The sequence below is a fragment of the Danio rerio genome, chromosome 23 (genome assembly GCF_049306965.1).
Source record: "Danio rerio strain Tuebingen ecotype United States chromosome 23, GRCz12tu, whole genome shotgun sequence".
NCBI lineage: Eukaryota > Metazoa > Chordata > Actinopteri > Cypriniformes > Danionidae > Danio > Danio rerio.
Window position 1 is genome coordinate 34,550,810 of NC_133198.1, and position 25,351 is coordinate 34,576,160.

The following is a 25,351-nucleotide window of genomic DNA, read 5'->3' on the forward strand; positions in this document are numbered from 1 at the left end:
TAAATTTGCAATGGTTCATCCCTTAATATTTCTTTGGAATCACCTAAATATTTCTATAAAATGACTTCAATAAATGAAACAAAGTACACTTTCTCTGGTCAAAACCATTCGGACAACTTTTATGAACAACCAACAATATAATTTTGAAATATTACATAACATGTTGATTCACAATTGTGTAACATGATTATACAAGGCATCTCATGCCATACTTTAAACTGTTATTTATGGTAATGTTCAGCACACAAACACTGATATGTGACTTTGCCACAGAACTTGCCTTGGACATGCCATGGCATGATTATGCTAATGATTGCACAGTTTCCTTCCAGAGTTTCATAACAGTGAGTAGTAAAAGCTCCATATAAATCCAGAATTACTTAAAATACATGAAGAATACAATGAATCAGATTGGCATGTTACATTTTTCTTAAATGGGGAAAGCACAACATAAATCAGGCAGATATCTTCAATTCTCTGATTGGTGCAGTCACAGGTTCAGCTGTCTGATCAGTTGCTCTTTCACTCTTCATCTAGGTAAAAAGTCAAACTGTTGCGAGGGCTTTTTCCTCCTGTGAGGGCTGTGCTGTAGCTTTGTGTTTTCTTCTGTGACACAGCAATGTGCCTCTCAGGTGATTCCTGCAAAACAAGACACGTGTCTCATGGTTGCACTTTAGAACAAAACTCCCTGATGCATGCAGTGTAGTAGGGCAAGAGCCAAGCATTGTAAAACATCGTGTTTTTGGGTTTTGTCTCAGATTCAGATAGTATGGGCTTTATCTGTTTTGCAGAACAGGTTGCAGGAAAAAAATGCTGGTTGACTCTGGATCTTCAAGTTTCTGCATCTAGGCATAATGTACATCTATGGGACTTTTAGTTACTTAAATTGCACTAAATACCTTTTTTTTAACTTACTGTTTAGTTCAAGTTCATTTTATTTACATAGCACATTTACAAAAGCCACCAGACTGACCAAAATGTTTTACAAAGCAGTGCAAGTTTAATAGAGATATCAAAAGAAAATTAAATGCAAAATGTAAAAACAAACACAAAATTTGGAATAATTAATCCGGAATCGGAAGAATATGCCATAGTGTCCCTCAGGGGTCAGTCTTTGGTCCCATACTTTTTAGCATTTATATGCTTCCACTGGGGCATATCATGTGGACTGGGATACCACTTTTATGCTGATGATACCCTAATTTATATCAGCTCCAAATCCAATTTGTCTTAATTCTCTCAGAGTGTGTGCAAGAAATTAAAATGTTGAGGCACAGAAATTTTCTAAGATTGAATTGTTCTAAATTAGAGGTACTCTTTATTTCCACAGCAGCAGCTACTGTCAAAGATAGCAAGTTAAATTGAATTTGGATAATGCTGTCGTCTGTCCATCTACCAAAACATGTAACCTTGGTGTGATTTTTGACACTCATCTGTTCTTAGACTCGCACATCAAGAGCATTGCAAAATCTGCTCATCATCATCTGAGGAATATTGCAAAAACAAAGTCTTCCCTTACTCAACCTGATGCTGAAAGACTCATTCATGCATTTATCACTTTCAGGATTGACCATTGTAATGCAGTCTTTGTTGGTTTACCTGATAAATTAATCAAATTGCGGTACATTCAAAACTCAGCAGCAGGCATTCTTATACACACTCCACCACGGCAGCACATCACTGGTGTGCTTTATAGCTTGCATTCTCTCTCAGTTCAGTCCCAGATCATTTTTAAAACACTCACACTTGCATATTAAGCTCTACACACAGCTCCTTCCTACATCTGTGACATTGCCTCTTAGTACACACCTTCTCATTCCCTGTGGTGTCCTGCAGAGTTTAGCTCCAACTTGCTTCAACACACCTGCCAGGAAGTTCCTAGTATACCTAGTAAGAGCTTGATTAGCTGGTTTAGGTGTGTTTGATTAGGGTTAGAGCCATACCCTCCAGGACACCGGCCCTCCAGGACCGAGTTAGGACACCCCTGCTGTAGATTAAAATCAAATGGGGGAGACAGCCTTCTCTGTTGCTGCACCCAGGTTATGGAATGCTGTCCCTTATTCTGTAAGAAATGCTTCCACACTAGCTAGTTTTAAGAAGATGCTAAAAACTCCTCTTTTTAAGACTGTATTCTTAGATTCTTGATTATTCTGATGTGTTTATATTTTAGATTTATTTTTCATGTATACTTGTATTTTATTGCATGTTTGATTTCTCTGTTTTAAGTAGCGCTTTGGGTTCTAGAAAAGTGGATTATAAATGAAATGTATTATTGAATTGATTAAATTTATTAAAATTAGTAGGCTCATAACATAAAGAAAATATGTTATAATGTTTTTAATATACTTAAAGAGAAATTTAGCAATCAACAACTTCAAAACTGCGATTGTACCAAAGTAGTGTGCATCTTACCAAAGACTATAAAAAAAGAGCTTAGAATCACCAAGAGGCGACACTCTAGTGCATTTGGGAAACAGCCAGTAAATGTCGCGGCGGCCATTTTGAAATGAAAATTCCAATAGAACAACAGCATATTATAAGTCTGTAAAATAAACTATAAAAAGTGCTGATGATTGTCATAGTAAGTGTTGTATTGTCGTCTTTCAGGTTGTATCTCAGCTTTAATGCGCTTTTTAAATAATTAAATAAAAAACAAAGCAGCTGCTTGACATTGCGATAGCAATGAGATCCAATGGACAGCCAATCGCTTTCACTCTAAAATGACGGAATCACGAATAGCATGTCCGAATTCATAGAATTCGAAAATCAGTATGCGAGAGGTACCCAGATGACTTACTACTTCCAGCGAGATTCTGAAGTGTGCATCCCATGTACGATGCGCTATCCCATGATGCCCCGAGAGAGAATTCATGAATGGGAGTGAAGCGACGCAACTGACTAGGGCACGTGATTATGACAAAATGGCGAATGTAGTACGTCTGAATTCCATTAATACTTTTCACATTTATACTGTATAGAACGTACTTCTCTAACAGCCGAGTAGTATGTTTAAATTCAAACGCAGTCCCTACTGAGAAGTAGGTGGTTTCGGACGCAGCTTTGGTCATTCCAAGCTCTTTGCTATAGAATACACAAGACATGTCACTCTTATACTTTTGAATGGGGAAAAGTATTACTGTCATGATGTTGATTGAAGCCCCGCCTTCTAGTACAAGAGCCAATCAGTGTTTGCTATAGAATGACAACTCTCAAGGAAGGGGCTTGGACCAGACATGAGTTTCTGCAGATTTTGTGTGATATGAACATTTAGAAATTAAACTAAATAGACAGTTGTTGTTTAATCATATTGGTTATTCGTAATGTGTGATGTAATCGTAAGCTTGGCAAGTAGTTTTGGAGATATTGATGTCTCCCCATTTAGACAGAATGCCCAAGCATACTGCACGAGAGGCATTTCAAAGATTGCTGCCGAGTGAAATGACTTGCCTTAAAGGAACTTTGATCTTACTGATTCATTTCACACATAATCTGTCATTTATATTAATACTAAAACTATTAAAAGACCGGCTAAATAGTCTGTCAGAAGTATGTCTCATTCAACTTGTTATGCAGCTAGAAATCTATATCAAAACAAAACATTTAAACTATACTGAAGTGCCGAAGAAAACTCACCATATTTTTGAAAAACCATACTAGTTTTTGAGGAGAACAAGTTATCTCTGCATGTCATTATATAAAAAAACAGTTTGCCCTTCTGATGTTTAATTGAAATCTGAAAATGCACTTCCTGTTTTTTATTTTTTACTGTCAAAATTAAGTATATCTTAGGAATTAGGCATGGCTAGCATATTTAACCATACCCCTCCAACTGTCAGTTTTGACAACAAACAGAAATGTTTAGCAGGAGGTGTCTGTTAGGTTGTAAATTAATAACTCTCCTCAAACTCTTTCCCCGATCTTTCTGAATTAAATGCCTACTTCACTACATTCATTCAGCTCGCAGTACAAAAAAAAACAAGCCACGCCCACTGTTTACTCATTTAATAATCCGTTTCTTTAGGAACTGCATCACAATACAAAAAAAATAATGGTCGCAGCTTCCTGTTCATGGGGACTTTAAACTGCAGTCTACTAAAGACAGTAGCAAAAGTGCATTTCCAAGTGGCCTGTTTTCTACAAACACATAACCAACCATATCATCTCCACTGACTTTTATGATGTTCAAAGGGTTTGATGTGGTTGTATGAACAAGAACATTGTGTAACATTCGCACGCACTTATTATTAGCGTTTAATAACATAATCTTGCCAAAGTCTATACCTATTACAGAGATAGTTCACCTGAAACTGAACATGTACTCACCCTCAAGTGTATCCAAACATTCACGAGTTTCTTTCTTCTGTTAAACATTAAAGAAGATATTTTGAAGAAAGCTGGAAACCGGTAACCCCTGACTTCCATAGTATTCATTTTTCCTTCTATGGAGGTCAATAGTTACAGGATTCCAGTTTTTTTTTATCAAAATATTTTGTGTTCAACAGAAGATAGTAAAACAGGTTTGGAACAAGTAAAGGGTGGGTAAATGATGACAGAATATAAATTTTTACTGATACACTGGCTTGTAGACATCCCTGCATATGTTTTTTTTAAATGATATAACTGGTAACATTTTACATACACATTAAAACATTTACAAATTAAATCATATATTAATTTATTATATTAATAAAACAACCTTAAATTCTATATTTTAATATTTAATCAGCAATAATAACAGTGATTCCTTGGCAAACACCTTACATTAAACTACATTAGTTTGTTTTGAGAACAATGCAAACCCATTCAAAAGAGACATATTTGTGTGTGTGATAATGTGTGTATTGGTTTTAGTGGTTTGTGAGGACACAAATTTGTACAATAAATTGTATGGCCATGGTATTACAATGTAAGATGGTTTATTATGGTTTATGATGGTTTATAACTGTTAAAAATCATACTTAATGGGGTATTTTTACATTCGACATTACATAATTTAAGGGTTGGGTTTAGGGGTAGGTTGAGGCCATATAATAAGCGTTTTTACAGTTAAAAATTCATTACGCCTTTGGAGAGTCCTCATAAACCGCAAAAAAAACAGTCTGTGTGTTCACTCACTTCATGGCAAGTTCCTTTGAGATCTGTTCTAACAATCAACATATTTGTGTGTATGTAATAGAGAGTGTGTGTGTTGGTTTTAGTGGTTTGTGAAGACACACATTTGTGCAATGACATTGGTATGTCCTCTGTATTACAATTTACAATGTTTATGAGGACATCCCTTGTATCCTCCTAATGCAAAACTGTTAAAAATCCTACTTAATGGGGTGTTTTCGCATTAATAATTTGAGGGTTAGGTAGGGTAAGGCCATCTAATAAGTGTTTTTGCAGTATAAAATACTTACGCCTCTGTAGAGTCCTTATACACCACCAAAACCAATGTGTGTGTTTATGTCCACTCACTTCATTGCAAGTTCCTTTGAGATCTGTTCCAATGATCGGCCTTTGGTCTCTGGCACAAACACAATCACAAACACCACCAACAGGAAGCTCATAGCAGAGTAGGAGAAGATGACAGTAGGGAGGCCGATCCGCTCTACAAGCACATCACATTACAGTAAATCACCTTACAATATAGCACTCCTTTCTGCAGCCAAAACTATTTTTTGTTTATTGTTCTGTGCAAAAACTTGTAAGTATGTGTTTCCTTGTGTTTTCATTCCTTCTCTGCAGGATCATCCCCACAGGTGGCAAATTAATGTTTGGCGGACAGCCTTTAAACACACACTGCAAACTTAATCTTTACTTGGTGATCCGTTTCTGGGAATATAACTTTGTTTCTAACGTATTGTATTGCTTCTATGTCTATTTCGTTTTTTTTATTTATTGATGAAGTTAAGAATGACCAAAAGCTATTGTTCCATTGCCATAAAAGTGGTTATATAAAAGTGGTTATATATTTTTGTAATATTATATGTTATGTAACATTAATATTATGTAAGAAAAGTCATAAATACATGTATTTTTTTTTGTTGTTGTTGTTGCCATATTCAACATTACACAATACATCCCAGTTTGAACATATTTGATTTATATAATGTTGTCTAGTCATCATGCTGGGTTCAATTCTAACATTAATAATTGATCTACTGTTTTTGCCAGAATAGTAACTCGGATCAAAACAAGTTACGCACACTTTTTTCCTTGTTAGTTAATGATCGATGGTCAAATTAACTTTGCTCTTGTGTAACTCCTAAAGGGCCACTATGGTGCGTGTCAGACTCCATTTAGGATTTTAAACACATTCATGTCTGCACCCCAAACAGTAAGCGACAGGTTACACAATAATGTTTTGGTAGGCCTTCTCAAAAATCAAAAATAATAAATGTGGTTAGGGGACTTTTTCTAGAAAAGTTGAAACCTATTTAGTTTTTTTTTGTGATTCATTAAATAGAAAACAAACAAAAAATATATTAATTAGGACCACAGTTTTCAGCAACAAATCTTATTTTGATGAAGTCATCAACATCCTAAATGGCCTGAAGATGAGTAAATTAACAACCAATTTTCATTTTTGGGGTCAACTTTTCTGTCCAGGTGAGCAGAGATAAGAAGTAACATTACTGTACTTAAGTCAATTTTTTTAGGTATCAGTACTTTTTATATTTCTGACTTTTACTCATTACATATGCTTTACACTGTGGATGCACTTCCAGCTGCAACCCAGTACTGGGAAACACACATACACTATGGACAAATAATTAGGGATGCACCAATACCATTAGTTTGGAACCAATCCGATCTCAATACCAAAATTCTGAGTATTAATCGATACAGAACCGATCCTGATACTGTGCTTTTTTCTTTTTCTAAGAATAATACAGTTTCTATAGCTCTGGAATTACTCAAATAATATATCTTCTTTAGTAAAAAATAACAGACCTATAGGCCTATATATGAGAGACGGCACAATCTAACTAAAACAATGATGCTTGCTGGCTACATTATTTGAGCATACGTTATGACACTGATCTGTTGTGGTCCAGCTTATGTTTCCTCATGTTTTTTTTTAATTTGCAATAGACAACCATTATTCACACCAAATGCTGGTGAAATGAACAGCCTTTTATCAAAGCCTGATATTTTTCTGCAGGTTTGATGCAGACTAAACTAAGCTGTCTGAGGCCAGTTTTACTCAAAATCCCTCGCCAAATCTTGCCTTGATGAGACGGAGAAAGTTCAAAACAAGGTCGCCTTATATGCTTCAGCGCCAAAACAAAAACTGGTCTGTCAAATAAATTATTAATAGAAATAAAATTACAGTAAAACATTCAGTTTCAGAGTAGCCTATATTGGGCTAAATAGTTTTCTGTTAATGTCAATCCACATGCGCCTGTCAGTTTCACTTTTATTAATTTAATCAACTACTTTGACTACAATGAGCCAGGCTTACAAACTATTCGCAGCACAGAAAGTATTCCCCTCGGAGGAATAAACTCAGTCGGAAGGATGAGAGAACAGAAACTCATTGTGTGAATAATCTTACAGAGTTATGAAGCTTAGTAAATGAAGCTCTTCATGCATCGGAGACACGCTGCGCAGCCCATCAGTATCTGCGGACACTACCAAAACAGCAGCTCAAAGGGAAGAAATACTTGCTTTGAGGATCTGTCTAATATGTATTACTAAGCCTTTTCTAAATAAACATTTCAGGTAGGCCTACTTTGTTTGTGAAGAGCAGGTAATAACCCTCTCTACTCCAGTGTTACGAATGCGATCTGCTGATCTAACAGACACATTGCAACATGATTTAGAAAAAGCAATGAACTCCTTGTTTCAGGTCAAAATAAACCCATTTAATGCTAAACTAGATCAATTTCTCCACTAATTATTTAAACTAACAGGAAAAAATAGTCTTGGAGAAAGTTTTTCGTGTTGTCATGAATGTGGCACGCAGCTGAATGAATGAAGAATGATTGACAGGTGCAGCGGCGGGAAGCGCTGAAGTGAACATGAGTTTAAGCTCGGAATATTCATCTGTGCTTCACATTAAACTAGAGAATGGCTTCAGAATATTTGAGATATAGTAGGCCTACATGACAACTTTCTAGTTTCCTTTAATAGGCTACCTTCATGGCTTAGTTGGCTTATAAACACAGAATATAGTGCACACGCAAGATCGGATTTGGATCAGTACCAGCTGTCCGATACCCGGTCCAGCAAAAATATGCGGTATCAAAGCGATATCCGATCTAAATATCGGTATTGGTGCATCTCTACAATTTAGTTTATTCGATTCACCGATATCACATGTCTTTGGTCTGTGGAGGATACGGGGGCACCCGGAGGAAACCCAAGCGAACACAGGCAGAACATGCAAAATCCAAACAGAACCAAAAACACCTCCAACACAATAAACAGGAGCTGTTTGACCCCATTAAAACAACAAATTATCCACTCGTCTTAACACAGACAGCCTAAGTCTTCGTGGTTTTATCGGCTGACCTTCAGAAGCCAGATACTGATAAATACTGTAGCCTGCAATACAACTGAATCAGGATGATCTACTAATCTCATAACTGTAAATAAGCTCTCTCTATCTGTGTATGTGTGTGTATTACCTGTCAGGGTAAGGAAGGTCATCGATATGAGCAAATTTGTGGCCCAGTTAAAGGCGGAGATGACAGATACAGCCTTCCCCCGGATGCCAGTAGGAAAGATTGCACTTAAAACAACATGAACCACTAAAAAAAGACAGAGAATTGAACAAAGCAACTTATTAAAATTATAATACACATACAAAAGTTAAATATGTCAAGTTGTTTCTGATAGAACAAACCATGTTTTTTTTGTTTGTTTAAAATAGAGAAGCCCAAACCAGAGCCCGTGAGCCAAAGTTGGCACATGGTAAGCTTTGATTTATTACATCAGAGAAGAGAGGGAGAATTTTGGGGAAGGTTGGTGTTGATAACTTTAATGCACATTGTCATTTCTAACATAACCTAACCTTTAATTTGTTTTAATTTAAGCTACAAAAAACTCACTTTGATTAAATGTTTTAATTACATGTCATATATTATTATTATTATTTTTTTTTTGTAATGAACATCCTGTTGCTCAGCAGATACACCACAACTCAAAAACCCTCAGTGAGCAAATCAAGGCAAAGAGAGGTGCAGCTTGACTAGTGTATTCGGCATTAAACTCCATTCTGTTATTGACCTTATTCTAAAATGGGGAAGTGCGTCTGTTTTCGCGATTGTCTTAGAACTTCCGATTCAGTCGCCTATGGGAGAAATGACTAGGAATAATAAACGACAGAAAACGGTCAAACTACTTGCTCTAAAAACAAATGTTTGCATGACTATACAGACCAAGTAGAATAATATAACAAGAAAATATCAAATTGCAACATCAAGCAGCGTAACGAGCAGTTTTTAATGTCTAAAAATGAATGGAAGTGAATGAGACCCGGAAGTCTCAAGCCAAAAAGATTCAAATGGCAGCGCCCACTCGTCTGCAGAGAATAAGGTCAATAAATGGAATTCCTAAATTTTAACTAAAATAGGTTCATTGTAAAGTTACTTAATCTGATTAAAGTCTTGATGTAAAGCTTGATGTATTTACCTTCAGCTCACAGCTCTCATTCAAGTTTGGTATTTGGCCTTTCATAACAAAGTTTGGGCACCCCTGGTTTAAATGTAATGTAATGAAAGTGAACGGTGTCTGTGAAGCTCTTGTGAAGAATGGGAGTTGTAAAGTTCGATAAAATTATTTCTTAGTTGTTTCATTCACAAATTGGGTTAAGTAACTCATTCAATGACTTTCTCTCAACAATTAACAGATGAGAGTAATGGTCCATTTTATGAAAGCCTTTTAAGGCTAAACGTTGTACTTTGTTGATCTCAATTATGTGTTTGTTTACAAATCAGAATACTTATGATTCATTCATTCGTTATCTTTTCGGCTTAGTCCCTATATTAATCTAGAGTCGCCACAGCGGAATGAACCGCCAACTTATTCAGGATGTTTTACGCAGCGGATGCCCTTCCAGCTGCAACCCATCACTGGGAAATAAACTCTCAATATATTTCTCTAAATGATTTGTTCAGCAATATGAGTTTAATTCCTTAGTAAAGGGATAGTTCACACACAACTCAAAATACACACCCTTCACTTGTCCCAAACCTGTTTGGGGAGTTATTCTGTAAAATTAGTCATTCTGAAAAATGTTTACCATTGAAATTGTTTACCATGGTAACCATTGGCATTCATAGTATTTGTTTATCCTATTTTAAACATCAATCATTGGTTACCAGTTTCCAAAATTAAAAATATTTTCTTTTGTGTTCAAGAACTTCATAAAGGTATGTTACAACTTGAAAATGTAAACTGAATAAATATTTATTGTTTGGGTGAGCTATCCATTTAAGGATGATAGTAGTTAAACAAACTCACACTTTACTGAGGCTAATTATACTAAGGATCATTCTGTAAACAGACTGGTTTGTTTTGTGCAAATGCATGCAATATTTTGACCACACAAATTCAACACTCAATGTTTTTTGCGACAGAAGTCAGTTGCTGCATCCCAATTTGCAAACTGTCTGTCCTAAATAGTATTTGAAAAAAGAATTAGTAAGTCCCAAGCCATAGCATGTTAAATAAAGTATGCCAAAGGTTCCTGGATGGTTTACTATGTCTGCTAAACCATAATAAAAGTAGAACCGTCCATATTCCAACTGCTAATATTGCCCACAATACATTGCAAGTTGGATGTGAATTTGATTAGAACTACAAACTCAGATAAAAAGTGTAAATAAACTACAAACATGGCAGGTGTGCATGACAAAACGCCACGTAGATAGGCTTCAGTAAAGCTGCTTGAATGATTATTTGCCAACTGGAAAATATTTAAACCGCGTACTCAGTGTTATATTTCATCTGCAACAACAATGTGAACTTATATAAAGATATGTTTGGACATTAATGCCTGAATGCATAATTATACAAACACCTGGGCAGATTTCTCTGCATGAAAGACTCGCGATTGGAAGATTATCCTGCTGCTGCTTTTCCAATAAAGTAGGAAATTAAATAAGAAAGAAATATGGATGATGTGTCCAGATGGTTGACAAGGGACATAACCAAGCAATATAAAGATCTGTTAACAAAGAAGTAGTGTGTCCCAAAGCTTGCAATATTCTTCTGTTACATACTCAAAACTATATACTTTGCCTTTACAAAAAAATACATCCTTTTAGGGCGTAGTATAAGTATGCGAATTGAAACGCAGCAAGTCAGTCAGAATTTAATTTGTAATATAAACAGATATCATTTGTTTGAGTCTGAATCTTACTTGGTCCCAAGCTGATGGAGAATCCAGCTACATACACCAGCAGGCTGACCAGAGAGATCCATTTCAGCGAAGGCGACACTTCGTGAAGAGACTGAAGCGCAATCTTTGCACTGTCTTTCTTCGAAAGCTCAGCGGTTTCCATTAAAGCAGTCCTATGATTATAGGTGTGATTTAAAATCCAATGCTCTCTAGTGTCATTAATGCTTGTGAGAAAAGTGTTTGTTTTGAGCTTGTTTTGAGGCTGGTATAAGCCCAGTGGAGTGTTGGTCTGGATATCAGTCTCATCTCCGGTCTCAAATAACGTGAAGTTTGCTGTATTACCGGGGCCTCTGCATAGGCTGGAAACGTGTGTGCGGCTCTGCATAGTAATGGCCCCCAGCGTTGCTGTTGACAACATCATGACAACCACTCCAACACACAGAAGGGCTTTAGGCCCAACTTTGTCCACTAGAAAAATTGCAGGAATGGTTCCACCCACTTTAACCACACCAAACCCTGTAGACGCAAGAGTCGCCGCCTCATTCCCATGAAAGCCTACGCTACTGAGAACAGTCGAGGCATATGCTAAAATATTAGGCTGTCCTGTGGCCTGCTGCAAGAACACCAGCGCAGCGCCAACAAGAAGCCTCTGAAGCATGTTGTCCCGGGATTGGAAGAGGTCCAGGAAGCCATGAAGACGCTCTGCGCCCATTGCCAAACGGATCGCCCGGAGCTCATCCTCCACTGGCTCGACTTCTTTGATCCCAGCACGAAGTCGAAGCAGAGTGGCATGAGCTTCCTTTTCGCGCTGCTGGGCGAGCAAAAAGCGTGGACTGTCTGGCAAAAGTGGCATAACCCCAGCTTGCAGTAAAGCGGGAAGCAGCGCGCCACCAAATGTAAACCTCCATCCATCCGGAACCCCAGCGAACGCCCAGCTCAGTCCAAAACCCAACAGCATCCCTAAAACCACCATTAACTCATACACACACACGCACCTCCCGCGCCAGGCGGCTGGTGCCACTTCTGCTGCATACAAACAAGACGCTGTGCCTGACAGCGCCACTGACATCCCAACCAGCATTCTCCCGACCACTAGTGCCCAAAATGACACCACACACACACTCAGAAGAGTTCCCAACACACACAACAGAGCAGTGAGGATGATGGTGAAGCGTCGTCCGTAGTGGTCCAGGATTGTCCCACCACCCAGGGACAGGAGGAAGGCTCCAAGCAGAAGAGAGCCGACGACCTGCTCTTGCTCCGGGCAGGAGAGAGTCAAAACGTCCCTGAGTTGAAGCAAAGCTCCAGATATCAGACTCATCTCGTATCCCATCAGCAAGCCACTCAGGCAGGCCACAGACACAGAGCACAGGACCAGAGCTCTGCCATTGCCTGGAGAAACACACAGAGAGGAGAGAATGATGTTCAACGTTTTTGCCATGAAATACTTTCATTTATATCAAGTAAATAGTGATTATTTTAATACACTGTAAAAACGCCAACTTTCAAAAAGTCCTCTGAACAAAGATTAATAAGTTAACTGAATTTAAATATTTTCATTTGAAATGCTGACAAATAATAGTTAGTTTGTTCAACAAATATGGTGCTTCAATGTGAAAAACTTAAAATATTTCGTTGAACTAATACAAAATTCTTAGTTTTGCGTTGATGCGTGCCCTTCTTGTTGGCGCATGCGCCTTATAAGCTTCTGGCGCATGCGCAATTTACTTCCATAGCTCACTGCAGGGGGTACCTGTCACGTGCGCGCGACAAAACGAACCATCTTTCTTTCTGCGGAGCTACGTGTCAATCGTTTTCATAATCGATTGTATATAATTGTATACATGTTTTTGTGCGATGTGCTACCCATCTGACTGCCCGATCTATTTTACCAGTGTATTAATGATGTGAGAGACCGTGATAGAGCGGTTAAGAGTAGTGGTGGGCAAAGCGAGGCTTCGTGAAACACTGAAACAGTCGAAGCAAATGTGTCGAAGCTTCGAAACGTTTCGAAACCTCACTCTACAGTGACATTTAGTGGTCATTTTTTATATATATTGCACTGAAACAGCTTCAGCAAAGAACGATTGAACAAATTGAGGGATTAAACCCCACTTTGTGAAAGTGGAATCCTTCAAGTAACATAGTACAGTGGTTAAGGTGTCAGACATCCATGCAGGAGTAGTAGGTTTCGAAGCCAGTCAGTAGCAGTTGTTTTAAAATGCTTTAATACCAGTTGGTAATGCTTTGCTCTTGTATCGTTTTGTTTCAACATTGGTCTGATATCCGAATAAACAATTTGTGAATAAATATGTCTTGTTTTTGTCTTAAAACAGGGATGTTGCTAGATCAAAAACGGTGGCCTGAAGTTATCAAGAATTATTTATATTATTCATTAAATTTCCCATTTATTGTATTTTATTAATGTCTACCCCAACCCTAAACCCAACCATACTGTAAAAATATTTATTATTGTTTTACAGTGTTACAAAAATGATGCTAAATTGATGGCGTAACTGTAGCTGTATCCTATTTAGGCTACACAAAACAGAAACATGATTAAAATACATAAAACCATGATTTCGAAGTCGGATTCGAACCCAAAACATCATGCTAAGCATAGAATCAATAAGCAAACCCACAGTGCTCTAAGCCATTTGAGACAGAGATAATTTGGAGACCTTGGCAGTCAAATTAGGATTCACCAGGTCTCGAAACGTTTCTAAGCTGATCGATGCTTTGAATCGCTTTAGTCACGTGACTAGGTGTTTCGAAACACTTTAGTCACGTGACTTGGGTGCTTCGGATCATGCTTCGGTGCAGTGATTCGAAACACTTGCGCTTCGGGATCTCGACACTGTAGCTGCGTCCCAAATGGCACACTATACACTATGCACTCATGCACTATGTACTTATGCACTTACACACTCAACAGGATAGTATATGTATGTAGTGTTGTCCCAAATGGCACACTAATGTTTTTTACTAAACGGAAATTCAAACCGTTTTCCTGATGACGTTTGACGGTTGCCAAATCAGTGAAATAAACGACCGAATTATCAGATAATACCTGCCGTGAGTATTGCCGCATTCACCATCGGGAGACGCTAAAATCACTTTCGTAGGAGAATTTTGCTTTCACCATCCAAAATAAATAAAGTTATTCAACATGTGCGTCTGATAGCTCCGCCCCTTCCGCTACGTAAGCAAATCTGCGGTCGTTGAGTGCGTGAAGTGTCCATCATTACACACTTCATTTTAGCGGCTGAATGAGTGCATCATCCGGGTAATTCAAGTGCTCTTATTATTTTTAGTGTTTTCAGTGTGAACACACTACTTACACTATTTATACTACAAAATGGCGTAGAATAGTGCATAAGTATGCGATTTGGGACGCAGCTTGTGTCAAAACATCAGTTTCACGTCAGCCATCCCTAGTTAAGAGCAGGCCAACGACGTTTCTGCTAAATCATAGGTATGTATGTCTTTTTTTGTTGTCATCTAACGTTATATTATTTGATATGTTGGCTTTGATGTGCGCGTGTATCCTAATACGGAACTATTTGTTATAATTTAGCCGTGAGTTACTTGTTTCGTGCACTTGGTTTTGGCTATTTACATCAATAAAAGTTTAGAGTGAATGTATTTGAAACAAATAGCGATTTCAATCGAGTCATTTGCTTTAATAACTCACGATTAATACAATGAGTATCATATAACATACCAGGTCAGGTATCCAAGTCAAATATAACATTATGTCCTGTTTATCTAGATTGCTGTCAGCATTGCGCACATCATAACCCTTTTTCCCTTCGAACCAGAGCCAGTGGAACAAACGGTGACGTGTTTAACTGTGTAATTTGTGTGAAAATCGTGTGATTTTCATGTAATTCATTGCTTGATTTGTTAGCTCGACTAAATGTCTACCATATTCAGACCAACTTGCTTTAACAGTCAGCTAGCTTTTATTTACATAAAAAATATAAAGGGCTAAATATATATTTTTCTTTCTTTTTGCTCAAAAGGACTGAAATATTGACAATGACATAATTCAATGCAAGATTTCCTTGAGGAGGTGAGACTTGTTATCATCAGTGAAATTTGACGGTCATTCACCAGCAGATGCAAGAAACCTTTTCTCTTTGCCCAAAAGAAGTTGTTGAGATTTAGCCAGGAAGAAATTAGAGAGAGATAACCTGGACTTTAAGGAAGAGGTAAGTCACTATATTGCAATTGCTTTGGTTTCATTCAAGGTAGTAATGATAATGCTAAAAATAACAAACAACATTATTATTATAGGTAATTCAAAATACATCTGTATTCAGCATTTGAACATTTAAATATTTACATTTATATATATATATATATATATATATATTATGTGTAAAAATTAATATGTATGTTTTTTTTGTATATTGTAGATCTGCACAGAGTTTTCTCAGATCTGTAATGTAGATCTCCTGAGACAGTTAATCGAGTGACTTGATAAATATACAGCACCTCTCCTGAAACTCTACAGAAAAGAAGGGATTCAATGGGTCCAGAGATGGATACAACTTTAAACAAGATGGATGAGCAGGTACTCATTAAGATTTTTTTTTTCTTATACACCCGTCTGATGTTTTTAACATGTGCAACATATTTTGTCCTGTCAAGAATTTCATGCTCAGGTAATACAGTCCAATAAAACGTAATTGCAACAATTTAATTGTCCAGCCCTTTTGCATTAATTTTAATTGTGTCAAGTTGTGTTTTGATTGTGAGATGGAAGTAAGATAAATAACAGATGTTTCACTTGTTTTGAGTGACCATTTCAAATGAATACATTCAAAGAGGAAAATAGAAAATAATAGCTGTAGTTTTTAACTCAAAGTAATTGTCACATGAAACTAAACATTTTTCTAAATTTGCCAACACAACCATTATCAAATTCCATTGTATGGAAACCACAAAATTCTTTTATAAAAATAAAGCCATGTGTTTTTTCAACAGCATGAATAAAATACTATGCTCATTTAAATGTACTAAGTACATTTTTACTTACAAAACAATAAGATTGTAAAACACCCTTTGTAAATGACTTTCCTTTAGGTCACTGATATTGTCACCGATCGAGAAAGAGCAGCTCTTGAGGGATTGCCAATTTTTCTTCGTAAAAATTCTGCTTGCTTTCTCAAGATATGTCTGGTAAGTTACCCATTTTCATACCCTATTCTACATTTATTAGTCTGCTTGGTAACACTTTTAATAGCTGCACGCTATAAATAATTTATTTAGTATTAGCGAATAGTTAATTTATTTTCTGTTAAGCATAACTCTACATGAAGTGCTCAATGATTGTATTTTTTTTAACTTTAATGATTCATTTGTATTACTAATTTAAGTATTGCATTATTTACAAACCAGTTATTTAAGAATACTTGGTGTTTTTAAGATCATTCAGAATGCTTAAGTACACGATTAATAAACTATTCAAATTAACATTTAAATATCCTAATATTAAGGTATGTAATAATAGTTACTTTGTATGTTAGTATATGCTTTATGAGCTTAACTTCATCCAGTTGTGACCTAATCTAAAGTGAGGACTATTTATGCTTTATAAATCCCTTATGAATGACAATTAAAGGCTCAGTTATATTCTAAACAGGACAATAAACAACTTTCACAATTGAAACTGTATCAAATAAAAGTAAATCTTTGCAATTTTATGTAAAATAAAAGTTTAAAAAATTGCTAAATATTAAAAAGTTGTCAATATATTGTTCAATTATTATATATTATAGACTATTCAAAGTGTTACTGTTTGTATGTACGAAAGTATTACATGTTTTTATTTTCTTTGCATAATAGTAATAACATTAATAAGTAGTAATTAATATTACACATCAATTAATTTTCCCATTACTTAATCTCCTATAAGGACACGGACCCTGAAGACCACAGCACCAGAGATTAAAGGATTGGAATCTTCACTGTGGTGGAAGATGATAATGGCACTTCTGCATCCCTGCAATATGTGATGAACCTCGCTAAAATCTTGGAGGAGGCCATAGTACTTCAGGATATCACACATCTGCCTGCAGCCTTCGCTTACTTGTTCAGCCTCTTGTATAGACTGAATATGGAACACCCAAAAGAACTCAAATATACTTTTTAAGTGATTCAGCATGTTTTATGGAGGTTGGTGGCACATGATCTGCGAGAGTTCAGTTCATTCATTCATTCATTTTCTTTTCGGCTTAGTCCCTTTATTAATCTGGGGTCGCCACAGCGCAATGAACTTGTTTTACGCAGCGTATGCCCTTCCGGCTGCAACCCATCTCTGGAAAACATCCATACACACTCATTCACACATACACTACGGACAATTTTAGCCTACCCAATTCACCTGTGCCACACGTCTTTGGACTGTGGGGGAAACCGGAGAACCCAAAGGAAACCCACGTGAACGCAGGGAGAACATTCAAACTCCACACAGTAACGGCAACTGACCCGTGACCACTTCCTAATGTGCCACTGTTTCAATGTTTTGAGGTCTGTTTTTGGACTTTATGTACTTTGTTGACAAAAGTGCAGTACACTTTAAAGACTGTATGAATGGAGTGGCTTTTAGGGTTTACTCTGATTAGATGATTGTATATTCACCTGGTTTGAGTGTTTAGACACACTAATAGCTTGGTTTTAGTAAGGTTGCCAGTTATTTTATGTTGAGGCAGTGTACAATCTTTTCAAATCTGGAAACATTCAGTACTAGTTGTGTACAAACTAGCCCAATGCTGAACACGGCTAATGTCAAATGCTGATTTTGTATGCAAATGTTTTGGATTGTGATTTGAACACAGTTAAAAATAAAAAAAGTGAATTGACTATTCTTGTGTATTTAATTTGAATCCTAAAAATTAATAGTAAATGCATAATGAATCAGTTTGTTTTATTTTGTTCAGTAAACTAAAAAAATCTTGTTGGGTAAACATAATCATTTTTGTTCAGTAAACAAAAGATCTTGTTGAATAAACGTGAAAATTTTTGTTCAGCAAACAAAAGATCTTGTTGAGTAAACATGATAATATTTGTTCAGCAAACAAAAATATCTTGTTGGGTGAACATGACATTTTTTGTTCAGCAAACAAAAATATCCTGTTGGTTGAACATGATATTTTTTGTTCAGCAAACAAAAATATCCTGTTGGTTGAACATGATATTTTTTGTTCAGCAAACAAAAATATCCTGTTGGTTGAACATGATATTTTTTGTTCAGCAAACAAAAATATCCTGTTGGTTGAACATGATATTTTTTGTTCAGCAAACAAAAATATCCTGTTGGTTGAACATGATATTTTTTGTTCAGCAAACAAAAATGTCTTGTTGAATGAACATGATATTTTTTGTTCAGCAAACAAAAATATCCTGTTGGTTGAACATGATACTTTTTGTTCAGAGAACTAAAGAATTCAACAAAATATTTTGAGTTCACTGGTCTTCAAACCCTGTTTGTTGAGTTAACTCAAAAAGCTATGTGTGATAGGTTGCCTAATTATTTTAAGTTTACTCAACTTTTTTTTTTTACAGTGTAGAGTAATAATTCAATAGAAATAGTTGTCATTGTTAAATTTATAGAAGCAATTCCAGCGTTATGGATGTGACATTTGCAGTGAAATCTCAAAACATATATATTCACAGAGAAAGGATATGTTAACGTTATATTGAAATAACTGTTAACAAACAAACCAAATAACCACAGTGTTGTGGGAGCAGAAATATATCCATCTGTAAACATTTTTATACTTTAAATGAGGAAAATAAGCATGCATTGTGGATGTGAATTATTAATTCTGTGAATTAATCTGCACAACCCAAAAGAAACAATGCTAATCAAAAGGATAAGAGTTGGCTCTTTTGTCTAGAGAACAAAAATGATTGCTTTTATTTTATTTAAAATGTTTGTATTCATGAGGACAAAAGCTTCGTTATGGATGTGACGTCTCTCCGTTATGAATGTGACAGATGTGACGTTGGCACTTGTGTATTTTGGTAAATCAAAAAAAAAAATTTTTTAAACATTAACAGAGACATTTTTGGGTATTTTTAGAGCACTGTAAAACACTTGCATACACACAAAGAAAAAAAAAACTGCACACAGAAATGCCAACTGACCCAGCTGGGACTCGAACCAGCAACCGTCTTGCTGTGCTGCTAACCACTCAGTCATTGTGTCGCCCATATACATAAATAAATATTTCTCTCTCTTTAGGGGACTAATAATGTTGATCTTTAAACTACTTCTCTAGAAGAATATCACTTGGAAAATACTGATAAAAGAATAATTTGTATAAAGTATTGGTAACACTTTACAATAGGGTTCATTAGTTAATGCATTTACTAACATGAACTAATCATGAACAACACTTGTACAGCATTTATTAATCATAATTAAACATTTACTAATGCATTATTAACAGCCAAGTCCATGTTTGTTAACATTTGTTAATGCACCATGAGTTAACATGAACTAACAATGAACTACTGTATTTTCATTAACTAACGTTAACTAACATGAACAAATACAGTAGTAAATGTATTGTTCATTGTTTGTTCATGTTAGTAAATGCATTAATTAACATTAACTAATGAACCTTATTGTAAAGTGTGACCAAAGTATTTTTTGTTTTTATTTTAGCATTTCAAAGCATCAGTACTCCAGTCTTTAATAGCAAATGATTTCACCTTCTGAAATCTCAATGGGCTGATTTGATGTTCTGTTATTATCTGTAATTACTGCCTCCTAACTATTAAATTATGAATACATTTTCATTCTCAATGTTGAAAACAACCTTTTTTCTTTCATGTTTTTGTGGAAACCATGATCATTTTTTTTCTTTTCTCTAAAAAAAAAATTCTCTAAAATTTGTTTTAAGTGAGAAGTCTTACATGTCACTAATGATCAATTTAATGCATCTTTGGTAAATAAATTTACTTAAAGGGATAATTTATAACCCCCCTCCAAAAAAAAAAAAAAAAATCCTCACCATTTACTCACATTTAACTGGTTCTAGATGTTATGAATTTCTTTTTTCTCTGCTACACACAAAAATGATTAAAGCATTAACTGACATCCACAATATAGGAATCAAAAATACTATGAAAGTCAAAGGGTGATGCTCTCCAACATTCTTCAGAATATCTTCCTTTGTGTTCAACAGAAGAAAGAAACTAAACAGGTTTGTAACAAGTGGATTGGGAGTAAATGAAGACAAAATATTTATTTTTGGTTGAACTATTCCTTTAAGTGTTTTCATGGTACTATTCAATGGTGATATATCATGATTTGTGCGCAAATGCGCAATATAGTATGCGTTTTAAAATATTAGCAATATTTAGAAATGATTCATTCATTCATTCATTCATTTTCTTGTCGGCTTAGTCCCTTTATTAATCCAGGGTCGCCACAGCGGAATGAACCGCCAACTTATCCAGCAAGTTTTTACGCAGCAGATGCCCTTCCAGCCGCAACCCGTGTCTGGGAAACATCCACACACACATTCACACACACACACTCATACACTGCGGACAATTTAGCCTACCCAATTCACCTGTACCGCATGTCTTTGGACTGTGGGGGAGGAAACCCATGCGAAGGCAGGGAGAACATGCAAACTCTACACAGAAACGCCAACTGAGCCGAGGTTCGAACCAGCAACCCAGCGACCTACTTGCTGTGAGGAGACAGCACTACCTACTGCGCCACTGCCTCACCCTAAAAATGATTCTTGACCAGTAAATTATCATATCAGAATGATTGCATCCAGACCATATACGATCACCATGAGCAGAAGAGACATCTCAGCACAAAATCATAATATTTACAAACTTAGATAAAGAAATAATGAATGGATGGATGGATGGATGGATGGATGGATGGATGGATGGATGGATGGAAAGATGGATGGATGGATGGATGGATGGATGGATGGATGGATGGATGGATGGATGGATGGATGGATGGAAGGATGAATAGATGGATGGATATGCCTGTTATCTCTACGTAAAAATATCCGCCAAATGAGTTATCTTAAAATAATGCATCATATATTTGTGTTTGCAAATATAAGTGTGTTTGCGCACACTTTATTGAATAAAGCTCATTGTAATTCTGATTAATATGTATCATACATCACCCATTAGATCACCCATTACTTTCAAATTGATATTAAGATTCATCTGGAAATCATGAGAGAGCTCAATTTACAGTAAATTCCAATTCAAATGCAATTGGAAAAGAAAACCTTCCCAATCTTGTAATAAAAATGATTTCTGAAATGTTATACAGCTAGGGCATGATATAATGCACATACAATTAGGCAATAAACGTAATCACATTTCAGAATCACTAGACTGATTGTGTTAACGGCAATCAATACACAAACACTGGCTTGCAATGCTTTGGATATTGAGGTTAGATGTTCCATGCTGCTGTTATAAAAGACATACACACTAGCAAATTACTATAATCGAAGACCCTATAATCATCCCAGATAAATGTTGAATCCTTGTGCACACTAATCACCTATAATAAACTACAATATGCAGACCTATCAGACTATAATTATTAAAATGATATGATTACTGCACAGCCGTCTCAAGAAATATCCAGTATTAGCAATGTATTACAGTATAAACTGTATTGCATAATCGTTACTCTACTAAACCAGTCAAAAAATACAAAATAAGTTACATTTTGGGGTTAGAATAATCATAAAAATGAAGTTCATACTTTTACTAGTTCATTTGACTCACACGCATTGAAACGTAATGATAAAAGAAACTCTAATTTTAGCAGATTACCCAAACCTAATGTGTTTTGAAATCACTTTATCGTTGATAAATCTAAAATTATTATTACTTATTCATTTGAATTATGCTTTGATCCTTTTTAACCAAAAATAGCTTCTTCCCATATTAAATGAAACACACCATTATCAGTAGTGTAATGTAGCCTGTGAATGTGTTCAATCCAGCCAGAGCTGATTTTTCTTTTGTCATGCCTAATGTTTCATAGGCCTCGTTGACAAACCAGTTGCCATAAACCCCTTACACAAGGTTTTTACACAAGATGAAACGAAACAGCCCTAGTTAAATTAACATACAACTATACAGAAACTTAAGTTCTATTTTAATTCATCTAGGGCTGTTGTCATTGATCTATGCTAATATATCTAGAGCTGTTTAGTTTCAGGTAAAACTAAAAGAGCCCTTAGTTGAATTGACATAGTTTAGTTTCAACCTAAGTGATTTAACCCACATGGAAAGAACTTATATGAGGATATTATAATCTTTCCACATGGAAAGAACCTATATGAGGATATTAGTGCATATATGAAACATATGCAGTATATATGCACATATATGATAATATGTATGTCACATATAGGCAAAACTGAGGTGTATATAAGTCCATATACAGGCCATATAGGTCTCCTGTATTGCTTCTTTAAATCCACATATAAGCCCTATATGCAAGATATGTCTCTCATGTCTCACTTAGCCCACTGTCATACATAATGCCTAGCTCATATTTTATATTATTATAACTAAGAACTAATTTAAACAAAAATGCCAAAATCTTTGTAGCACATGTAATTGGCATGTTATGGAATTTAACAATGGCAAATAAGTGAGAGGAGATGGAAAGCTATGATGACTACACATTTTCCTGAAACATTTACATGGTCAATTATTTCTTGTATGAAGATAGTGGAAAAGAAGGTAATATAACAAAATGGTTTGTCAGTTTTTGTTTTTTTTCTGTTCAGTTTTTTGTCTTGTTTTTGTTCTTGTAATATATTTTTTCTTGTACTATTTAATTGTTCTTAAGTAAATAAAATGTACATTTTTACATTTTGGGCTTTTATTTATGTTGTCTAGAAGCTATGGATTTTAGTAATTTTACTAATATAGGTAAACATATAGGTGAACATACTTGTGCATATATGCACACATATACAGTTGAAGTCAGAATTATTAGCCCCCCTGAATTTTCAGCCCCCCTTTTTATTTTTTCCCCAATTTCTGTTTAATGGAAAGAAGATATTTTTCAACACATTTCTTAACATAATAGTTTTAATTGCTCAACTTTAATAACTGATTTATTTTATCTTTGTCATGATGACAGTAAATAATATTTGACTAGATATTTTTCAAGACAAGGCAAGATTAGGCAAGTTATTGTATAATGATGGTTTGTTCTGCAGACTATTGAAAAAAAATATAGCTAATAATTTTGACCTAATGTTTTTTTCTAATTTAAAACTGCTTTTATTATAGCTGAAACAAAACAAATAAGACTTTCTCCAGAATAAAAAGTATTTTCAATCATACTGTGAAAGTTTCTTTGGGAAATATTTAAAATAAATAAATAAATTCAAAGGGGCGCTAATAATTCTGACTTCAACTGTATATACATACATGCACATACATCTATCTGTCTGTAGTTCGGTCGGTCTGTCTGTCTGTCATGCATATATGTACATATAATATAGCAAAACAGCCAATAATATATATGTCACATCTGTTAAAAACCTATATGAAAATCTATATTAAATACATTTGTTTATATAGGTTATTTTTCAGTGTGGGAAGGCTTTCTAGTAGTCAATTATTTTAGTTAAGAGAGTAGCCAGAAAAGAAGCATTCTGGCAATATCTGATGGACACCCAGAGATTTTACTCATGTAAAGTTGGTTTTATATTTGCACAGTCGTTCATTTTAACGGCTCCTATATTGTTTACCATGCTAATTTGAACATTGGGTCTAAAATCGCATTTAAACATGACTTCAACATTAGCACAATTTGATTGACTGTGAACTGTGTTGCACTTTGATAGTATTTGGCTGCTTATGTGATTCCTCTATTTAGCAAAAACATATTTTTCTGAAACTATATTATTAAGGAGAAAGTCTGAACATGCGAATATAAAAACAACTTTACCTCAATAGAGATTTGATATCTTTTTTTCCCCTTTCCCTAAATGACTAACCTGATTTTGCAGATGGGCCTTGCTCTAGATGTATGTGTGTGTCTGGATTCTGCACATATATTTTGCTCTGGGGATCAGACGTCATCCTTATTGATTCCTCAGGTGCATCCATGTTCTTCAAGCGTTGTGGTGCAACTAGAAGATGAACAGTTAACAATGATTAACATACGTGTTCATAATCTCTTTGGCGAAAATGCATTACACCAGAAATAATAGAGCTCATTTTAAGAAAAGTTTGAAAAGTTAAGAAAAGTTGAATGGACCAGCTCTTCTAGACCTTTAATTAGGAAAACTCCAAAATACTGGAGATATTAATTGGGATGATACAGTTAGTGAACTTTCGTAATAAGATCTACATCTAAATACATCTCTAATAATCAATCATATAAGAAAATCAGCACTCATTCAGCACTTAAAAAAACACATTTGCTGGTTCACCAGTTCACAGAAGATCAAGACTAACGAAGCCACATTCAGGAACAGCAAAACCTACATAAACAAATTTATTTAATTGTGTTAATACATATAAAAGTATAACAGCATGTCCCAATCAGGAATGCACAGCCACTGACCATCTTGGATTTCTCAGTGCCATTTCTCTTGGCGCAGATCAACAAGTAAAAGCATTTGCAGCTATTAAGATCATTGACACACAGGGTCAGCGTTTCAATGTGCCTTTACCTCTTTAGCGTCAGTGAAGGGGAATGTTGTCTATGAAATCATCGCAGCTTTTTGACTCTCTCCTCCCTGGTGCCTGTAACTTGTCTGTCCTTGTGTCTGTGCACGTTTCTTGTTTTGGAAGCTGCTGACTGAAGCCCCGCCTACAAGAGCCAATGCAAAAAAACAGCGAGACTGAAAGTGTCAAGTAAGCAGAAGCAGTTGAATAAACGGAACTGCGCCCTGTCAGAACTGTACTCATAAATTAATGTGCATTTGTACGCTGTGAAATGTGTTGTTTTTTGTAATTTGGTTTGAACTG

General features: G+C 35.6%; 1 protein-coding gene and 1 long non-coding RNA gene across 4 annotated transcripts; one reads left to right on the forward strand and one right to left on the reverse strand.

Moving 5' to 3' along the window:
- Nucleotides 1-89: 89 nt before the first annotated feature.
- On the reverse strand, nt 90-25,144 carry slc2a12 (solute carrier family 2 member 12). Of its 2 annotated transcripts, none has more exons than XM_073938185.1 (6): nt 24,739-25,144; nt 24,373-24,674; nt 11,357-12,727; nt 8,619-8,741; nt 5,461-5,593; nt 90-639 (listed from the first exon to the last, which is right to left on the reverse strand). In XM_073938185.1, the coding sequence occupies exons 2-6, from the start codon at nt 24,482-24,484 to the stop codon at nt 546-548; spliced, it is 1,833 nt and encodes a 610-aa protein (XP_073794286.1). In that variant the 5' UTR covers nt 24,485-24,674; nt 24,739-25,144; the 3' UTR covers nt 90-545.
- On the forward strand, nt 14,748-18,205 carry LOC137489136 (uncharacterized). 2 transcript variants are annotated; one of them, XR_012398596.1, is made up of 6 exons: nt 14,748-14,810; nt 15,108-15,173; nt 15,361-15,549; nt 15,757-15,914; nt 16,427-16,522; nt 17,259-18,205. It is a non-coding gene; the product is annotated as an uncharacterized lncRNA (long non-coding RNA). The 2 variants fall into 2 exon arrangements; XR_011008489.2 differs by lacking the exon at nt 15,108-15,173.
- Nucleotides 25,145-25,351: the final 207 nt, after the last annotated feature.